At 69.9% G+C, this 20,202-nt stretch overlaps 1 protein-coding gene and 1 long non-coding RNA gene across 2 annotated transcripts; one reads left to right on the top strand and one right to left on the bottom strand.

Moving 5' to 3' along the window:
- Positions 1–13: 13 nt before the first annotated feature.
- On the bottom strand, positions 14–17,491 carry LOC134154214 (integrin alpha-X-like). Its single transcript, XM_062600932.1, has 30 exons — positions 17,339–17,491; positions 15,210–15,319; positions 15,024–15,127; positions 13,765–13,829; positions 13,525–13,627; positions 11,666–11,796; positions 11,435–11,586; positions 11,195–11,348; positions 10,069–10,219; positions 9,919–9,992; positions 9,681–9,810; positions 8,774–8,919; positions 8,093–8,233; positions 7,782–7,988; positions 7,067–7,197; positions 6,147–6,304; positions 5,886–6,040; positions 5,357–5,488; positions 5,195–5,268; positions 4,682–4,823; positions 4,331–4,432; positions 3,980–4,059; positions 3,614–3,697; positions 3,136–3,217; positions 2,416–2,523; positions 2,230–2,310; positions 2,024–2,137; positions 1,358–1,450; positions 986–1,096; positions 14–870 (listed from the first exon to the last, which is right to left on the bottom strand). Exons 1-30 carry the CDS (start codon positions 17,489–17,491, stop codon positions 781–783), a joined length of 3,558 nt encoding a protein of 1,185 aa, XP_062456916.1. The 3' UTR covers positions 14–780.
- A 1,646-nt stretch (positions 17,492–19,137) lies between these two features.
- LOC134154217 (uncharacterized) lies at positions 19,138–19,851 on the top strand. The gene is made up of 3 exons (XR_009961351.1): positions 19,138–19,231; positions 19,333–19,665; positions 19,759–19,851. It is a non-coding gene; the product is annotated as an uncharacterized LOC134154217 (long non-coding RNA).
- Positions 19,852–20,202: the final 351 nt, after the last annotated feature.

Raw genomic sequence — 20,202 nt, forward strand, 5'->3', positions numbered from 1 at the left:
CAAGACGCAGACGCTTGGGCGAATCCGAGTTTAATGGGGGGGGGGACAGAGAGGGCCCAGGCGTCCGGGCGCCCCCTTCCCACCCACTCCCAGGGGGCCCAGGCGTCCGAGTGCCCCCTTCCCGCCCACTCCCGGGGGGCCCAGGCATCCGGGCGCCCCCTTCCCACCCACTCCCAGGGGGCCCAGGTGTCCGGGCGCCCCCTTCCCACCCACTCCCAGGGGGCCCAGGCGTCCGGGCGCCCCCTTCCCACCCACTCCCAGGGGGCCCAGGCGTCCGGGCGCCCCCTTCCCACCCACTCCCAGAGGGCCCAGGCGTCCGGGCGCCCCCTTCCCGCCCACTCCCAGAGGGCCCAGGCGTCCGGGCGCCCCCTTCCCACCCACTCCCAGGGGGCCCAGGCGTCCGGGCGCCCCCTTCCCGCCCACTCCCGGGGGGCCCAGGCGTCCGGGCGCCCCCTTCCCACCCACTCCCAGGGGGGCCCAGGCGTCCGGGTGCCCCCTTCCCGCCCACTCCCGGGGGGCCCAGGCGTCCGGGCGCCCGCTTCCCGCCCACTCCCGGGGGGCCCAGGCGTCCGGGCGCCCCCTTCCCACCCACTCCCAGGGGGGCCCAGGCGTCCGGGTGCCCCCTTCCCGCTCACTCCCGGGGGGCCCAGGCGTCCGAGTGCCCCCTTCCCGCTGCCTGTAGGGGGCCCAGGCGTCCCGGTACCCCCGGGGGGCCCAGGCGTCCGGGCTCCCAGCAGCCCCTGGAGCCGGGCGAGGGGGCCCAGGCGTCCGGGCGACGCCTCAGCCCTGGGGCTCGGCTGGGCCGGTGGCGGCGGCAGCGGCGTCGTCGCCCTCCATCAGCTCCTTGTAATGGCGCTTGAAGAAGCCCAACTTGGGGGGCAGGGTGGGGCGGGGGAGAAAGGGGGCGGGGTTGAGGCAGGTGCAGGCCCCGCCCACCCGTGGGCGGGGTGCGGGGAGGCCCCGCCCCCTCGGCCCCCCCCCATACCTTGTACAGCGCCAGCACCGCCAGCCCCAGCAGTGCCAGCCCGGCCGCGCTGCCCCCCAGCACCAGGGGCAGCGGGTTGGGGGGCTCCCGGCGCTCCACCTCCGTCTGCACCTGCGGCACGCGGTGGGCTGAGGGGGCCCAGGCGTCCTGGCAGGGACCCAGGCGTCCGGGCAAGGACCGGGGGCCCAGGCGTCCGGGAGAGTAGCCAGGGGCCCAGGCATCCGGGCAAGGAGCCAAGGGCCCAGGCGTCCAACTCTCCCCCTCCAAGGACCCAAGCGTATGGGCCAGGCCCCAGGGGCCCAGGCATCCGGGCAGGGACTCGGGGCCCAGGCGTCCGAGCAGAGACCTGGGGGCCCAGGCGTCCGGGCCTACCTGGTGCCGGGGGGCCCCGCCGGTGTTGTGGTACCGGCCCTCGTCGTACTGGAGCTGGGCGACGCTCTGCAGGGTCACCTTGGGGTGCTGGACCTGGGCGGGGGCAGGCGTCACTTGGGGGGCGGCCATGGGGCTGCCCGCCGTCCCCCCGTCCCCGGGGTCCTGTGTCGTGGAGCAGCGTCCTTCAGGTGCGGGACGACCGGGTCTCCGAGCGGCTGCCAATCAGGCGTCTCCCCAGCCCCGAGGTGCCCCAAGATGTCCCCAGGGTGCCCCAGATGTCCCGAGGTGCCCTGAGGTGCCCCAAGATGTTCCTGAGATGCCCCAAGGCATCCCCGAGGTGTCCTGAAGCGTCCCCAAGATGTCCTAAGGTGTCCCGAGGTGCCCAAACATGTCCCCACGATGTCCCCAAGATGTCTTTGACATGTCCCAAGGCACCCTGAGGTGCCCCGAGATGTTCCTGAGATGTCCTCAAGGGGTCCTGAGGTGCCCTGAGATGTCCTCAAGGTGTCCCGAGGTGCCTTGAGGTGCCCCAAGGTGCTCCAAGATGCCCTCAAGGTGTCCTCAAGGTGTTCCCAAGGTGCCCCAAGATGTCCTCAAGGTGTCCCGAGGTGCCCCCGAGATGCCCCCGACGTGCCCCAGGGTGCCCCCCCACCCCGTCCCCCCTACCTGGGCCATCCAGGCGAAGGCCAGGCTCCCGGTGAGGTTGAGCCCCAGGGGCCGGCCGGGCTCCAGGGCCGAGATCTCGCAGCGGATCTCCGTGCAGGCGGCCACGGCGCAGTCCTGGCCGGGGCGACGTCCGGGTGACGTCGGGCGGTGCGGACCCCCGTCCCGTCCCGCCCCACGTGCGCCCCCCGTGGCGGGGGGACACTCACCAGGACGGGGCGCTGGCGGAGCCGTGGGGCGGCGTCGGCGGCGCCGGGCTGCCGGGCGCTGCGGCACTGCACCAGCTCCGGCTGCGGGGGCGGGGGGGGGGGGCGGCCGTGGGGCGGGGGCGGCTGGGGCGCCCCCCCTCCCCCCGAGCCGCCCCCCAACCCGCCCCGGCGCTGGGGGGCTCCTACCTGGGAGGGGACGACGCGGGCGTCCTGCCAGGCCGGCGCCTCGCCGAGCGCCGCCGGCACCGCGAAGGTGACCGCGACGGGGACCCGGCGCTGCCGCAGGCTCGTCACCTGCGAGGGGCCCAGGCGTCCGGTGGGGGGGGGCCTTCGACACCATGCCCCGAGGGGCCCAGGCGTCCGGGGAGACCCTTCACCCCCACACCACCCTGAGGGGCCCAGGCGTCCGGGGGGGGGGGGGGGGGGCTTCGACCCCATGCCCCGAGGGGCCCAGGCGTCCGGAGAGACCCTTCACCCCCCACACTGGCCCAAGGGGCCCAGGCGTCCGGGGGGGACCTTTGACCACACCCCCCCACTGAGGGGCCCAGGGATCCAGGGCCCCTTCACCCCCCCCGAGGGGCCCAGGTGTCCGGGGAGACCCCTCACCCCCCACACTGCCCCAAGGGGCCCAGGCGTTCGGGGGGGACCTTTGACCACACCCCCCCCACTGAGGGGCCCAGGCGTCCAGGGCCCCTTCACCCACCCCAAGGGGCCCAGGCGTCCGGGGAGACCCTTCACCCCCCACACTGCCCCAAGGGGCCCAGGCATCTGGCAGGGACCTTCGACCCCACACCGCCCAGAGGGCCCAGGTGTCCGAGGAGGGCCCTTTGACCCTATATCTTGAGGGGCCCAGGCGTCCGGGGCCCCTTCGCCCCCCCCCCGAGGGGCCCAGGCGTCCGGGCGCACCTGGTAGCAGTGGGTGATCCCGGCCGTGGCGGCGCCGACGCTCTTGGCCGAGATGTTCAGGTACTTGGTCGAGTCCTCGAGGCTGCGGGATCGGGGCGCTGTGGGGCCAGCGGGGGGCAGGGGGTGGCGGGGGGGGAGGGGGTCTGGGGGGCAGACTGGGCCCTGTCGTGGGGCAGGATGAGACCCGCTGTGGGGCAGGAAGGGCCCTGCCATGGGGCAGGACCCACCATGGGGCAGGCCAGACCCACTGTGGGGCAGGATGAGATCCGCCATGGGGCAGGATGGACTGTGCCACGGGGCAGGCCAGACCTGCCGTGGGGCAGACTGGGCCCTGCCGTGGGGCAGGATGAGACCCACCGTGGGGCAGGAAGGGCCCTGCCATGGGGCAGGACCCGCCATGGGGCAGGCCAGACCTGCCATGGGGCAGGATGAGACCCGCCGTGGGGCAGACTGGGCCCCTCCGTGGGTCAGGCCCCACCTGGTGAGGACGAGGAAGACGCCGTAGCGGACGCTGATCTGGGCCCGGTGGCTCCCGCCGGGGGTCGCGACGTTCCCGTTGTCACTGGGGGGGCAGGGGACATGTCAGGGCCCCCCCGCCCCCCCTCAAAGGGCCCAGGCGTCCGGGCGCCCCCCCCACACACACACTAAGGGGCCCAGGCGTCCGGGCACCCACCCCTACACTGAGCACCCCCCCACCTCCCTTGGTGGGGGGAACCCAGGGCCCCCACAGGCTCCCGGACACCTGGGCCCCTCAGTGGGGGGGGGGGGCCCGGACGCCTGGGCCCCTCAGCAGGGGTGGGGGGGGCCCGGATGCCTGGGCCCCTCAGTGCTGCCGGGGTGTCACCTTCCGGCAGTGGCCGCTATCTCCAGGGTGTCCCCGAGCTTGGCGTCGGGGGGGACGTCCAGGGTGGCCACGAAGACGACCTGGGGGTCAGGGGGAGATGGGGACGTGGGGGGGGGTGCGGGGTCGGAGGTCAGTGTTGGGGGTCAGTGTTGGGGGTCGTGGGTTGGGGGTCAGGGTAGAAGTTGGGGGTCGGGATTGTGGTCAGGGTCAGGAATCAGGGAGAGGGGTCAGGGTCAGGGGTCAGGGCCAGGGTTGGGGGTCAGGGATCAGGGTTGGGGCTGAGGTCAGGGTCAGCAGTTGGGGTCGCGGGTCAGGGTTCAAGGTCAGGGTCGGGGTCGGGGGTCGCGGTACCTCGGCCCCGGCGCGGAAGATGGGGTGATTGACGGAGCAGAGGGTGTCGGTGCCGGCGTCTCCCGCGGCGCCGCAGTGCACGGACGTCACCCGGCGGTTGGACTGTGACGGTGACGGTGACGGTGACGGTGACGGACACAGGCGGTGAGGGCTCGGCCGCCCCGACACCGCGTCGCCCCGACACCACATCGCCTTGACACCGCGTCACCGCGACAGCGTCACCCCAACAAGTCACCTTGACGGTGCGTCACCCCCTCGCCATGTCACCCCGACAACGTGCCGGCCCCATGGCCTGTCCCCGTGTCACCCCGTCACCACCACATCGTCACCCGGCTGCCGCGCCGGCGGTACCTGGAGCACCACGACCTTGCGGTAGGAGAGGGCGGGCGGGTGACGCAGCCGCACGGTGGTGCCATACGAGTCCTCGCCGGTGTTGCGGAGGGTGACGGTGACGTCCACCTCGGGGGTGACCCCCACGACCACGGTGAGCAGCCTGGGGGCAGTGTGGGTGCATGGGCCAATGGCGGTGGTGGTGGTGGAGGTGGATGTGGACATGGAGGTGGACATGGACATGGAGGTGATGGTGGAGGTGGACATGGACGTGGAGGTGGACATGGAGGTGGTGGTGGTGGAGGTGGAGATGGTGGTGATGGAGGTGGACATGGATGTGGAGGTGGAGGTGGAGATGGTGGAGATGGTGGTGGTGGAGGTGGAGATGGAGGTGGAGATGGTGGTGGTGGACATGGAGGTGGAGATGGTGGTGATGGAGGTGGACATGGACGTGGATGTGGAGGTGGAGATGGTGGAGGTGGAGGCGGTGGTGGTGGAGGTGGTCATGGTGTCACCCGCCCCTTCCCCACCTACCCCGAGAAGCTGAGGGAGACGTGGAGCTCGTCCACGCAGCGGTTGTCCGTGCCGCAGTCCTTCTCGAAGAAGAGCTGATGGGACGGGGACGGGGACGGTGGGGACGACCGGCGGCGGCGGGCGGAGGAGCCCCCGGCGCGGCCGCCCCCGGCGGTCCCTCACCTGGCCCAGGACGGGCTGCGGGGAGCCGGAGGACAGGGCGGGCGCCAAGCCGCCGGCGCTGCCGATGGGGTCCCCGGTCACGGTGTAGGTCAGCCGCAGCGTGATGGGGGTGAGCGTGTCCTCGGGGCAGACCTGCGGCCGGGCATAGGCAGGCGGCGGTGGGTCGCGTCTGTCCCTCCAGGAGGGAAGGGGGTCACTGGGGTTGAGGGGTGGTGATGGTGGTGGTGGTGCTGATGGTGGTGGCAATGGTGGTGGTGATGGTGGTGGCAATGGTGGTGGTGGCAATGTTGGTAATGGTGCTGATGGTGGTGGCAATGGTGGTGGTGATGGTGGTGGCGATGGTGGTGGTGGCAATGTTGGTAATGGTGGTGATGGTGGTGGCAATGGTGGTGGTGGTGGTTGTGAAGATGGTGATGCTGGTGGCGATGGTGGTGATGGTGGTGATGGTGGTGGTGATAGTGGTGGTGATGGCAATGGTGGTGGTGCTGGTGCTGGTGGGGACACGGCCGCCCCCCTCCTCCCCACGTACGGGCAGCACGATGGAGTAGACCTTGCAGAGCTGGGTGACCTTCATGCGGAGGCTCTCGTTGTGGCTGGAGGACCTGGAGGAGAAGGTCGCCCGGACCTTCAGCCTGCCGGGGTCGAGGGCCAGCTGGTAGTGGATGACGCTGGTGATGGCGTCGCCTGCGAGGGGCAATGGGGGCCGGCTGTAGGCGTCCCACCGGCTGTAGGTGTCCCGCCGGCGGTAGGTGTCCCGCCGGTGGTAGGTGTCCCGCCAGCAGTAGCTCACCTAGGTTGTCCTTGGTCATCTTGGTGAGGTTGAAGCAGACGCGGGCATCGCTGACGCGGGTGCCGAGCGCGTCCTGCTCCTGGCAGTCGAAGGCGGTGGTGGGGATGGCGCCGGGCTGGAAGGCGATGGAGACGCCGAGGCCAAGCAGGGGCCGGGACCTGCCAGGGCGGGAGCGCGGCGTGGTGGGACCACGGCGTGGAGGGACCATGGCGTGGTGGGACTGCGGGGTGGTGGGACCATGGTGTGGTGGGATCATGGTGTGGTGGGATGGCAGCGTGGTGGGATGGTGGCGTGGAGGGACCATGGCGTGGTGGGACCATGGCATGGTGGGACTGTGGCGTGGTGGGACCATGGCGTGGTGGGACCATGGTGTGGTGGGATCATGGCATGGTGGGATGGCAGCATGGCGGGATGGTGGCATGGAGGGACCATGGCGTGGTGGGATGGCAGCGTGGTGGGACCGCAGAGTGTTGGGATGGCGGCGTGGTGGGACCATGGTGTGGTGGGATCATGGCATGGTGAGATGCAGCGTGGTGGGACCATAGTGTGGTGGGACCATGGCGTGGTGGGACGGTGGCGTGGTGGGACTGTGGCATAGCAGGACCATGGCGTGGTGGGACGGTGGCGTGGTGGGACTGTGGCATAGCAGGACCGTGGCGTGGTGGGACCGTGGCGTGGTGGGACCGTGGCGTGGTGGGACCGCAGCATGGCAGGACCGTGGCGTGGTGGGACCGTGGCGTGGTGGGGACCATGGTGTGGTGGGACCGCAGCATGGCAGGACCATGGCGTGGTGGGACCATGGCGTGGTGGGACGGCGGCGTGGTGGGACCATGGCATAGCAGGACCGAGGCGTGGTGGGACCATGGCGTGGTGGGACCGCGGCGTGGGGCGTGGTGGGACCGCGGGGCGCCCGGGCGCACCTGAGCAGCAGGACCTGCCCGCGGGCGCCCACGGCCACGTCCGGCAGCCGGTCCCCGGTGAGGTCCGCGCCGCCGCTGACCGCCTGGCCGAAGTGCCGCGGCCCGCTGGGGAACCGGGCGCCGGCCACGCGCTGCCGGGAGGGCGGGGGAGGTGCGGCACCTGCCCCACCGCCCCCACCGCCGCCCCACGGGCATCTCCACCCCCCGGGACAGCTCCATCATCCAAGCTGTCTCCATCATCAAGGGCTTCTCTGCCACTCAGGGCATCTCCCCCACCCAGGACATCTCCATCACCCAGCACCTCTCCACCACCCAGGACCTCTCCATCACCCAGCACCTCTCCACCACCCAGGACCTCTTCACCACCCGGGACATCTCCACTGCCCAGGACATCTCCATCACCCAGCACCTTTCCACCACCCAGGACCTCTCCACCACCCAGCACCTCTCCACCACCCAGGACCTTTCTCCACCACCCAGGACCTCTCCACCACCCAGCACCTCTCCACCACCCAGGACCTTTCTCCACTACCTGGGACATCTCCACCACCTGGGACATCTCCACCACCTAGCACCTTTCCACCACCCAGGACATCTCCATCGCCCAGCACCTCTCCACCACCCAGGACCTTTCTCCACCGCCCAGGACCTTTCTCCACCACCCAGGACCTTTCTCCACCACCCGGGACCTTTCTCCACCGCCGGCGGGTCCCACCTGGCTGTAGTGGGGGCTGAGGCCGCCCCGCTCCCCGAGGAAGACGTAGACGGCTCCCCGCTCGTCGTCCTCCAGCGGGGCGCCCACGGCCACGTCGGCCCGCCCGTCCCCGTTGACGTCGCCCAGCCGGGCCAGGCTGGCCCCGAAGCGCCCCAGAGGGTGGCCCGGCTCGCCCCACAGCGTCCGCTGGCACCGCAGCTGGCCACCCTGTGAGGGGCCGGGGTGCTGGGTGGCCTGGGGCATCCCGCCACCGCCGCCCCCCAGCGCTGCCCCACAGTGGGGTGGGGGTTGGGGGTTGTTGGGGGTCCCACCTGCCGCCCCACGGCGCAGACGGAGACGCGGCCGCCGCTCGCGGCCCCGTAGTACATGGGGGCTCCCACCAGCACCGCGTCGGTGGAGCCGTCGCCGGAGAGGTCCAGGGCGCACAGGGCGGCCCCGAAGTAGGAGCCCACCTGCGGGGTTGGGGGGCGGAGGAGGCTCCCGTGGGGCTCGTCCGCGTGGGGGGGGGATCCGTCCCCACGTCCCCTCCCCACGTCCCATCTCCATGTCCCATCCCCACGTCCTGTCCCCACATCCCTTCCCCACGTCCCGTCCCCACATCCCCTCCCTGCATCCCATCCCATCCCCATGTCCCATGACCATGTCCCATCACCAAGACCCATCATCATGTCCTGTCCCCACATCCGCTCCCCGCCCCACATCCTGTCCCCACATTCTATCACCATGTCCCATCACCAAGTCCCATCATCATGTCCCGTCCCCACATCCCATCCCTGTGTCCCAGCCCCACATCCCATCCCCATGTCCCATCACCATGTCCCATCACCATGTCCCATCCCCACATCCCATCCCCACATCCCATCCCCACATCCCATCTCCATGTCCCATCACCAAGACCCATCATCAAGTCCTGTCGCCACATCCCATCCCCGCGCCCTGTCCCCACATCCCACCCCGGCCCCACATCCCATCCCCTCCCGGCGCCCCGTTACCTGCTGCCCCGACGCGTCGGCGACGAGCTCCCAGACGCCCGAGGCGCCGCGGAGGATGACCATGACCTTCCCGACGTGCTGGTAGCGGGGGGCCCCCAGGACGAAGCCCCGGGCGCCCCCGAGGGTCAGCGACTCGACCGCGTAGCCTGGGCCGGGCACGGCGGGGGGCTCAGCGGGGCGCCCGTGCCAGCCCCAGCCCCACACGGGGACCCTCGGTGGGACACCGATGTCCCCAGGGCCCTCGTGGGGCCACCAGCATCTCCAGCCCCACATGGAGACACCAACATCTCCAGCCCCATGTGGAGACCCTTGGTGGGACATTGACATCCCCAGGGCCCTCGTGGGGACACCAGCATCTCCAGCCCCACATGGAGACACCAACATCTCCAGCCCCATGTGGAGACCCTTGGTGGGACATTGACATCCCCAGGGCCCTCGTGGGGACATCAGCATCTCCAGCCCCACATGGAGACACCAACATCTCCAGCCCCATGTGGAGACCCTTGGTGAGACACCGAAGTCCCCAGGGCCCTCGTGGGGACATCAGCATCTCCAGCCCACATGGGGACCCTTGGTGGGACATTGACATCCCCAGGGCCCTTGTGGGGACACCAGCATCTCCATCCCACATGGAGACCCTTGGTGGGACACCGATGTCCCCAGGATCTTTGGTGGGGCACCAACATCTACAGCCCCATGTGATGACCCTCAGTGGGACACCGATGTCCCCAGAGCCCTCGTGGGGACACCGACATCTCCAGTCCCACCTAGAGATCCTCACCGGGATGCTGGTGTCTCCAGGACCCTCACTGGGACACCGAGGTCCCCAGAGCCCTCGTGGGGACACCGATGTCCCCAGCCCCCCGTGAGGACCTTGCCGGGATGCCGCTGTCCCCGGGGCTCTTACCCAAGTAGGCGTCACTCATATCCGTGGCAGCCTGGGACACGTTGACGAAGGTCGGCTCCGCGGCGTCCCCGTAGAGGAACACCCCTCCGGACCAGTCGTAGGCGCCCACCGCTCCCAGTACGGCTCCCTCCTGCACCAGTAAGAGCGGGCGGAGGCGGCGGGGAGGGGGACGGTGTGGGGGGGGTCAGTGGTGCCCCACAGCCGCTCGGCGGGCACGAGGCCGGGGCAGGACACTCACGGGGGTCAGCAGGGCGCTGAAGCCCTCCTGGGCCATCTCCAGCTGGAAGGAGCTGCCGTGGGAGGACTGGGTGCCTGGAGGAAGGGGCGGGGGTGAGCGGGGGGGGTCCCGGCTCGCCCCGGCCCGCGGATCCCCCCCGCGCCCCGGTACCCTCGATGGCGAAGATCTTCTCCTCCAGCTGCCGCTGGATGCCCTGCAGGGCGTTGAAGTTGTCCACCCGGAAGACGTGCTCCTCGGCGGGCGCGGAGGCGATGGCGTGGAGCTCGGCGACGGCGTTCCTCTGGGAGAAGGCGCTGCCCACCTGCGCCCGGCGCGAGGCCACGGGGAGGTGTCGTCTCAGGGTGGCCGGAGAAGGGGGGACGTTTGGGGAGGGAGGGGCGGAGGTGCTCGGGGATGGGCAGACGGATGGGGGGGCGTTCGGAGGGGAGCGGGTGGCCGGAAGGAGGGAAGGATGGATGGTGGGATGGAGGGACGGGTGGATGGACGGACGGATGGGTGGCTGTATGTCAAGATGGATGGATGGATGTGGCTGGAGATGGACAGATGCCTGGACGGACGGACACATGGATGGATGGATGGACAGATGAATGCATGGACAGATGGATGGATGGATGGACGCATGGATGGATGGATGCACGGATGCATGTGTGCCCGCATGCACGGACGGACGGATGCATGCATGCATGGACAGATGGACAGATGCATGGACGGATGGGTGGATGGATGGACGGATGGATGGATGAATACATGGATGGATGGGTGGATGGATGGATGAATGCATGGATGGATGGATGCATGGACGGATGGTTGGATGGACAGATGGATGGACGGATGGATGGACAGATGGATGGATGAACGCATGGATGGATGGGTGGATGGATGCAGGAATGGATGGATGCATGGACAGATGGATGGATGGACGGATGGTTGGATGGATGGATGGATGGATGGATGGATGGACAGATGGATGGATGAATGCATGGACAGATGGATGGATGGATGGATGGATGGATGGATGGACAGATGGATGGATGAATGCATGGACAGATGGATGGATGGACGGATGGTTGGATGGATGGATGGATGGATGGATGGACAGATGGATGGATGAATGCATGGACGGATGGAAGGATGGATGCATGGATGGATGGGTGGATGGATGGAGGAATGGATGGATGCATGGACAGATGGATGGATGGATACTTGGATGGGTGGACAGATGGATGGCCGGATGGGTGGGTGGACGGACAGCCGGACGGACGGAGGGGCGCCGCACCCCGATGGCGTAGCGGACGACGCCGGCGCGGTCCGCCTCGGGGATGACGTCGGCGTAGTTGAGGTTGTCGCCGTACTTCTGCCCGTCCGTGACCACGATGAGGATGCGGCGGGTGCCCCGGCGCGCTCCGTGCCCGGCACCGAACAGCTCCCTCCTGCGCGGGGGGCGGCGTGGGGCAGGGCGGTCGGCGGGGACCCCCGGCGCCGGCGGCGGCCCGCGGCCGGCGGGGACCTGACTTACACGACGCGGCGGATGCCGCTGGCCGTCCGCGTGCTCTCGCCCAGCTGCTGGACGCCCCGGACCTCCCTCTCCCACCGCCGCCGCGAGAAGCGGCCGTAGGCGGCGAAGTCGAAGTGGATGACGGAGCTGTGGGAGAACTGCACGAGGGCGAACTGGGGCGGGCTGTGGGGTGAGGACCCGCCCGGGGGGGGGCCCCCCGGCCCCGCGCGCCCGCCCCGCCTCCCGCCCTACCCGGCTGTCCGAGCCCTGGAAGCGGCTCATGACCTCGATGATGAAGGTCTTCATGCGCTCGAAGTCGTCGGGCGCCACGCTGCCCGAGCCGTCCACCAGGAAGACGATGTCGGAGGCGCGCAGGGGGCACTCTGGGGGGGGGGGGGGCGTGGGGCAGAGCGTGGGGCGGGCTGGGCGGCGCCGGGCCCGCGGGGCCACCGCCGGCCCGTGCCGACCTCCACGGGGCCCTGCTAGACCTGCCCCAGGCCTCCATCGCCCCGGAGGGACCTCCATGGGGTCCTGCTAGACCTATGCCAGGCCTCCATCGCCCCATAGGGACCTCCATGGGGTCCTGCTAGACCTGCCCCAGGCCTCCATCACCCCATAGGGACCTCCATGGGGTCCTGCTAGACCTACGCCAGGCCTCCATCACCCCGGAGGGACCTCCATGGGGTCCTGCTAGACCTACGCCAGGCCTCCATCGCCCCGGAGGGACCTCCATGGGGTCCTGCTAGACCTATGCCAGGCCTCCATCACCCCATAGGGACCTCCACAGGGGCCTCCTACACCTGCCCCAGGCCTCCATCACCCCATAGGGACCTCCACAGGGGCCTCCTACACCTGCACCAGGCCTCCATCACCCCATAGGGACCTCCACGGGGCCCTGCTAGACCTGCCCCAGGCCTCCATCGCCCCAGAGGGACCTCCATGGGGTCCTGCTAGACCTATGCCAGGCCTCCATCACCCCGGAGGGACCTCCATGGGGTCCTGCTAGACCTACGCCAGGCCTCCATCGCCCCGGAGGGACCTCCATGGGGTCCTGCTAGACCTGCCCCAGGCCTCCATCGCCCCGGAGGGACCTCCATGGGGTCCTGCTAGACCTATGCCAGGCCTCCATCGCCCCGTAGGGACCTCCATGGGGTCCTGCTAGACCTACGCCAGGCCTCCATCGCCCCGGAGGGACCTCCATGGGGTCCTGCTAGACCTGCCCCAGGCCTCCATCGCCCCGGAGGGACCTCCATGGGGTCCTGCTAGACCTACGCCAGGCCTCCATCGCCCCGTAGGGACCTCCACAGGGTCCTGCTAGACCTATGCCAGGCCTCCATCACCCCGGAGGGACCTCCATGGGGTCCTGCTAGACCTACGCCAGGCCTCCATCGCCCCAGAGGGACCTCCATGGGGTCCTGCTAGACCTACGCCAGGCCTCCATCGCCCCGGAGGGACCTCCATGGGGTCCTGCTAGACCTGCCCCAGGCCTCCATCACCCCATAGGGACCTCCATGGGGTCCTGCTAGACCTACGCCAGGCCTCCATCACCCCATAGGGACCTCCACAGGGGCCTCCTACACCTGCCCCAGGCCTCCATTGCCCCATAGGGACCTCCACAGGGGCTTCCTACACCTGCCCCAGGCCTCCATCACCCCATAGGGACCTCCACAGGGGCCTCCTACACCTGCCCCAGGCCTCCATCGCCCCATAGGGACCTCCACAGGGGCCTCCTACACCTGCACCAGGCCTCCATCACCCCATAGGGACCTCAAGAGGGCCCTTCTGGACCTGCCCAAGGCCTCCATCACCCCATATCAACCCCCATAGGGCTCTCCAGCCTCACACCAGGCCTCTACCATCCCCTAGGGATCCCAATAGAATCCCTCCACCCCATGTCAGGCCTTCTCTGCCCCATAATGACCTCCATAGGGCTCTTCCCCCCATATAAGGCCTCCCCCACCCCAATGGACTCCACAGGGCCCCTCTACCCCCCTACCAGGCCTTCCCCACTCCATGTTGAGCCCCACAGGGCCCCTTTATCCCCTGTATCAGGCCTCCCCTGCCCCATAGGGACCCCATATGGGCCCCTCAGGGACCCCATAGGGTGGTACCTGGCAGGGCGGCAGGCAGGGTCTCACTCGTGGCCAGCCAGAAGCAGTAGCCCCTCACCTCCATGTTCTCCCCACAGGCCCGCTGCGCCGTGGGGCCGCAAGCCTGGGGCCGGAGACGGCAGTGGGTCCCCATCCTCACGATGGCCATGGTGACCCCCCCCAACTTCCCCACCGTCGTCACGGCGACGGTCCCCACCGCCCGTGGAGGACCGGAGGTGGGGACGAAGGGATGGGACCCACCAGGAGCCGGGAGCCGTGGGCCGCCACGGAGAGGCCCAGGGACATGGAGGTGGCATCCGGCGGGTCTGCGGTGGGGGGAGAGACGGGCTGAGGAGGGGCACGGCTGGGGCCCAGGCGTCCGGGAAGGAGGTCATGGGGGCGGGGGCCCAGGCGTCCGGGCGCCCCATCCTGCCCTCTGCTACGTGCGGCCTCGCACAACCAAGCAATGGGCCCAGGCGTCCGGGCTGCCTCTGCTCTGCCCCACGGTTCCACTTCCCCCCCCGCCCCGGGTCCTCTTGGGGCCCAGGTGTCCGGGTGGAACCTCCCCTCCATCCAGGGGCCCAGGTGTCCGGGTGGAGCCCTCTCCACCCCACTGCCCTCCCAGGGGGCCCAGGCGTCCGGGCTGCCTCCACTCTGCCCCATGGTTCCACTTCCCCCCTCCTTGGGTCCTCTGGGGCCCAGGTGTCCGGGCGGAGCCCTCCCCTCCATCCAGGGGCCCAGGAGTCCGGCCCCTCCCCACCCCCCCACCAGGGGGCCCAGGCGTCCGGGTGGAGCCCTCCCCTCCATCCAGGGGCCCAGGAGTCCGGCCCTCCCCGCCCCCCTCCAGGGGCCAGGCGTCCGGGTGGAGCCTTCCCTCCATCCAGGGGCCCAGGAGTCCGGCCCCTCCCCGCCCCCCTCCCAGGGGCCCAGGCGTCCGGGTGGAGCCCTCCCCTCCATCCAGGGGCCAGGCGTCCGCCCCCCCCCACCCCTCCACCCAGGGGCCCAGACGTCCGGGCGGAGCCCTCCCCTCCATCCAGGGGCCCAGGTGTCCGCCCCCCCCCACCCCTCCATCCAGGGGCCCAGGCGTCCGGGTGGAGCCCTCCCCTCCATCCAGGGGCCCAGGCGTCCCCCCCCCCCCACCCCTCCATCCAGGGGCCCAGGCGTCCGGCCCCCCCCACCCCCCCCCCTCAGGGGCCCAGGCGTCCGGGTGGAGCCCTCCCTTCCATCCAGGGGCCCAGGCGTCTGCCCCCCCCACCCCCCCCAGGGGCCCAGGCGTCCGGGTGGAGCCCTCCCCTCCATCCAGGGGCCCAGGCGTCCGGCCCCTCCCCGCCCCCCCCCCCCCCAGGGCCCAGGCGTCCGGGTGGAGCCCTCCCCTCCATCCAGGGGCCCGGCGTCCGGTCCCTCCCCGCCCCCCCCCCCCCAGGGGCCCAGGCGTCCGGGTGGAGCCCTCCCCTCCATCCATGGGCCCAGGCGTCTGGCCCCTCCCCACCCCCCCCCCCCCAGGGGCCCAGGCGTCCTACTGGCGATGGGGATGCTCTGGCAGCTGCCGGAGCCCAGCTGGCACCGATAGACCCGTCCGGTCTCGTTGGCCCGTCCCGGCTCCAGGGGGGCCCCGACCAGCACCCTGGGGCGGGGGGAGGCGGCGGTGGGTCGGGGGGCGCCCCACGGCGTGTGTGTGGGGGGGACAGGGTGGGGGGGGCTGGGACCTACCCGCGTCGAACTGGGCCACGCTGTGGCCGAAGGCGCCCGGCTCCGGCCCCGGAAACACCGTCACCGTCACCTCGTCCAGGACGGAGCCGCCGGCGGGGCGCCAGCGCTGGGGGGGCCCAGGCGTCCGGGCGAGCCCAGGCCACCCTCCCGAGGGGCCCAGGCGTCCGGGCGAGCCCAGGCCACTCTCCCAGGGGCCCAGGCGTCCGGGTGAGCCCAGGCCACCCTCCCGAGGGGGCCCAGGCGTCCGGGCGAGCCCAGGCCACCCTCCCAGGGGCCCAGGCGTCCGGGCGTCCCCACTCTGCCCCACTGCCCTCCCAGGGGCCCAGGTGTCTGGGCAATCCCATCCTTCCCTCACGAGGGGCCCAGGCGTCGGGCTGTCCCCACCCTGCTTTCCCAGGGGCCCAGGTGTCCGGGCATCCCCATCCTGCCCCACTGCCCTCCCGGGAGGGGGGGGGGGCCCAGGCGTCCGAGCTGTCCCCTCTCCACCCCGTCATCCTCCCACAGGGGCCAGGCGTCGGGGTGCCCCCTCCACCACAGACATCCCGTCAAAAAAAAGGGGCCCAGCGTCCGGGGTCCCTCTTGTCTCACAGCCCCCCCCCCAAAAAAAGGGGTCCAGGCATCCAGGGTCCCTCCGGTCTCACAGCCCCCCCCCCAAAAAAAGGGGCCCAGGCGTCCGGGGTCCTCTTGTCTCACAGCCCCCCCCCAAGAAAAGGGGCCCAGGCGTCGGGGTCCCTCTGGTCTCCAGCCCCCCCCCCCCAAGAAAAGGGGCCCAGGCGTCCGGGTCCCTCTGGTCTCACAGCCCCCCCCCCCCAAAAAGGGGCCAGGTGTCCGGGGTCCCTCTGGTCCTCACAGCCCCCCCCCCCCAAAAAGGGGCCCAGGTGTCCGGGGTCCCTCTTGTCTCACAGCCCCCCCCCCCAAAAAAAAGGGGCCCAGGTGTCCGGGGTCCCTCTGGTCTCATAGCCCCCCCCCTAAAAAAGGGGCCCAGGCGTCCGGGTCCCTCTTGTCTCATAGCCCCCCCCCACCCCCGGGGGGCCCAGGCGTCCCTCCCGTCTCACAGCCCCCCTCCACCCCCGGGGGCCCAGGCGTCCGGGGTCCCTCCGTCTCACAGCCCCCCCCCGCCCCCCGGGGGGCCCAGGCGTCCGGGCGGGCCCCACCTGCGCAGAGGCCGGCGAGCAGCACCCAGGGGCTCATGTCGTCGGTCCCGGGGCGCCGGGCGCTGCCGGCGGAAGGAGAAGTTAGCGGAGGGGTGGGACCGGGATCGGGGATGGGGACATCCATGGGGGGGGCGGGGACACCACCCCCCCACCCCACCCCCCCCCACCCCAGCCGCTGCACCGCGCCGTGGGGTGACGCTGTGGGGCAGCCCCCCGCGGGGCGGCCGGCGGAGGAAGCGGAAGACGGCGGTTCCCCTTTTCCCGGGTTGGTTTGGGGTTTGGGGGGGGGAGTGGGGGGGGGGGGGCCGGCGGCTTGTGGGGGGCTGGGCAATGGGGCGTGGGGATGTGTGAGGAGACGGCGCCGGCTGGGGACCCACATCGGGGTCGGTTCCATGTCGGGGACCCTGTGGGACACCCCACATGGGGGATGGTCCCACCTTGGGGATGGTCCCACCTTGGGGTCGGTCCCACCCGGGGTCGGCCCCACGGCAGGGACCCACATCAGGGATGGTCCCATATCGGAGACCCCATGGGATGTCCCACCTTGGGTTCGGGCCCACCTTGGGGTCGGTCCTGCGCCTGGGACCCACATCGGGGATGGTCCCTCGTCGGGGACCCCATGGGATGTCCCACCTTGGGGTCAGTCCCACCTTGGGGATGGTCCCACCTTGGGGATGGTCCCACCTTGGGGTCGGTCTTGTGCCGGGGACCCACATCAGGGATGATCTCATATCGGAGACCCCATGGGATGTCCCACCTTGGGGTCGGTCCCACCTTGGGGTCGGTCCTGCGCCTGGGACCCACATCAGGGATGGTCCCTCGTCGGGGACCCCATGGGATGTCCCACCTTGGGGTCGATCCCACCTTGGGGATGGTCCCACCTTGGGGATGGTCCCACCTTGGGGTCAGTCTTGTGCCGGGGACCCACATCAGGGATGATCTCATATCGGAGACCCCATGGGATGTCCCACCTTGGGGTCGGTCCCACCTTGGGGTCGGTCCTGCTCCAGGGACCCACATCGGGGATGGTCCCTCGTCGGGGACCCCATGGGACGTCCCACCTTGGGGTCGGTCCCACCTGGAGTCAGCCCCACAGCAGGGACCCACATCAGGGATGGTGCCATATCGGGGACCCCACGGGACGTCCCGCCTTGGGGCTGGTCCCACCTCAGGGGATCCCATGGGGCATCTGGTGACACTAAAGGAAGTGAAACGAGCACAAACTGAGCGAAATTCACCCCAAAGCGGGCGAAATTGTCATCAGGGTGGATGAAATGGACCCCAGGGAGGCGGCGCCCAGCAGAAAGGTGGGTGAAATGGACCAAGGGTGGATGAAATTGACCAGAAAGTGGGTGAAATCGACAAGAAAGTGGGTGAAATGGACCAAGGGTGGGTGAAATCCACCAGAAAGTGGGTGAAATCGACAAGAAAGGTGGGTGAAATCAACCAGAAAGTGGGTGAAATCGACAAGAAAGGTGGGTGAAATCAACCAGAAAGTGGGTGAAATGGACCAAGGGTGGGTGAAATGGACCAGAAAGTGCTTGAAATCGACAAGAAAGGTGGGTGAAATCAACCAGAAAGTGGGTGAAATGGACCAAGGGTGGGTGAAATTGACTAAAGGTGGGTAAAATCCACTGGAAGGTGGGTGAAATCGACCAGAAAGCGGGTGGAATCGACCAGAAAGCGGGTGGAATCGACCAAGGGTGGGTGAAATCCACCAGCAGGTGGGTGGAATCGACCTGGAAGTGGTAGGAATGGACCCAAAAAGGAGCCCAGCGATGCTGCGCGGCGCGGGGGGGCCAGGCCGGTCCCTTTGGGGAGAGGGACATGGAGGCCATGTTGGGGGGGGGGGATCTGTGGGGCGAGGGACGCAGCAGGGGGCCCAGGCGTCCGGGCTGCCTCTGCTCTGCCCCACGGATCCTTCCCCACCCCAAAGGGACCCAGGCGTCCGGGGACCCCCCCCCATTGCACCCCACATCCCCCCCTGTTGCCCAATAGAGACCCAGATATCAGCCCACCCCCCCCCAGGGGCCCAGGCGTCCGGCTCCCGCAGCGGCCATGACTCACCAGGGTGGGGGAGGGGGGGGAAGCGTGTGTCACCCCCCCCCCGGCCACCACGGGGGCCCAGGCGTCCGGGAGCCTCCCCCCCCCGTTCCCCCCACCACCACCGCAGCCGTAGCAGCGCTCGCCGGCAGGGCAGGATGTGGGTCGCTGGTGTGGGGGGCTGATGAGGGCCCAGGCGTCCGGGCTGCCGCCCCCCCTACCCCTCCCCCCTCCCCCACGGAGGCCCAGGTCGGTCAGCAACGGTTTGGGGGGAAATTGCTCAGAAAATTAATAACTCGAGGACGTGTCACCCGCAGGGCGACGGCTCCTCAGGTCCTGCAGAGAAGCACCAGTTCCACCAGCTCCACCAGCACCATCAGCTCCAGCACCACCAGTTCCACCAGCTCCACCAGCTCCAGCAGCTCCACCAGCACCACCAGCTCCAGCACCACCAGTTCCACCAGCACCAGCAGCTCCACCAGCACCAGCAGTTCCAGCAGCTCCACTAGCACCAGCACCAGCAGCTCCAGTAGCTCCAGCACCAGCTGCTCCACCAGCACCATCAGCTCCACCAGCACCATCAGCTCCAACTCTACCACCAGCACAGCACCAGCTCCACCACCAGCACAGCACCAGCTCCACCAGCACCAGCTCCACCACCAGCATCACCAGCAGCACCAGCACCTCCTGCCTGGGGGGCCTGGGGGCTCCTGAGGTCCCCGCTGCCATGGGACCCGGGGTCCTGTGAAGTCCCCACCACCTCCTGCAGGACGTGGGCTGCTCGCCAGGTCCTTCCGCCACCTCCTTCTGCAGGATCTGGGGTGGGTGTGAGGTCACCACCACCAACAGCCACCTCCGCTTCCTCCTCGGGGAGCACCAGGTCCTCACGAGGCCCCGTCACCTCCTCGTCCTTCTCCTGCAGGTCGTGGGGTGCACGTGAGGTCACTGCCACCATCACCATCTCCTCCTCCTTGGGGTCATCCAGGTCCTCACGAGGCCCCGTCACCTCCTCGTCCTTCTCCTGCAGGTCGTGGGGTGCACGTGAGGTCACTGCCACCATCACCATCTCCTCCTCCTTGGGGTCATCCAGGTCCTCACGAGGCCCCGTCACCTCCTCGTCCTTCTCCTGCAGGTCGTGGGGTGCACGTGAGGTCGCTGCCACCATCACCATCTCCTCCTTCTTGGGGTCATCCAGGTCCTCATGAGGCCCCGTCACCTCCTCGTCCTTCTCCTGCAGGACGTGGGGTCCTGTGAGGTCCTTGCCATCCCCCCCCACCATCTTCTCCTCCTCTTCCTTTGGGGCAACCAGGCCCTCATGAGGCCCCATCTCCTCATCATCCTTCTGCAGGACGTGGGGTCCTGTGAGGTCCTTGCCACCACCACCACCACCACCACCACCACCACCACCATCTCCATGGGGACAACCAGGCCCTCGTGAGGCCCCGTCACCTCCTCGTCCTTCTCCTGTGGGACACGGGGTGCGTGTGAGGTCACCGCCACCATCATCATCATCACCGTCATCATCGTCACCATCATCACCACCTGCTCCTCCACCTCCTCCTCCTCCTCTTCCTCCTCGGGGTCATGGCGGCTCTGCCCCGCCCTAGGCCCCACCCCCTGACCCCATTTTGACTCCTGGCTCCACCCCCTCGAGGCTCCCCAGGCCCCACCCCCATTTCCTGGCCCCACCCCCTGCCCCCCAACCCCGCCCCCAGCTCCGTCCGCCACCCCATAGGGACCCCCATAGAGCCCCTCTGCCCCACACCTGGCCACCGCCACCCCCCTACATGGG

Source organism: Rhea pennata, unplaced genomic scaffold, assembly GCF_028389875.1.
Source record: "Rhea pennata isolate bPtePen1 unplaced genomic scaffold, bPtePen1.pri scaffold_160, whole genome shotgun sequence".
NCBI classification, from domain to species: domain Eukaryota; kingdom Metazoa; phylum Chordata; class Aves; order Rheiformes; family Rheidae; genus Rhea; species Rhea pennata.

Coding starts and splice junctions, on each gene's coding strand:
- LOC134154214 (XM_062600932.1), bottom strand. CDS start 17,491: ATGGCACCATCCCTGATGTGGGTCCCTGCTGTGGGGCTGACTCCAGGT. Junction 11,587..11,665: donor TCCAGGGCTCGGACAGCCGG/GTAGGGCGGGAG, acceptor AGCCCGCCCCAG/TTCGCCCTCGTGCAGTTCTC. Junction 6,305..7,066: donor GGGCAGGTCCTGCTGCTCAG/GTGCGCCCGGGC, acceptor CCGCCCTGGCAG/GTCCCGGCCCCTGCTTGGCC.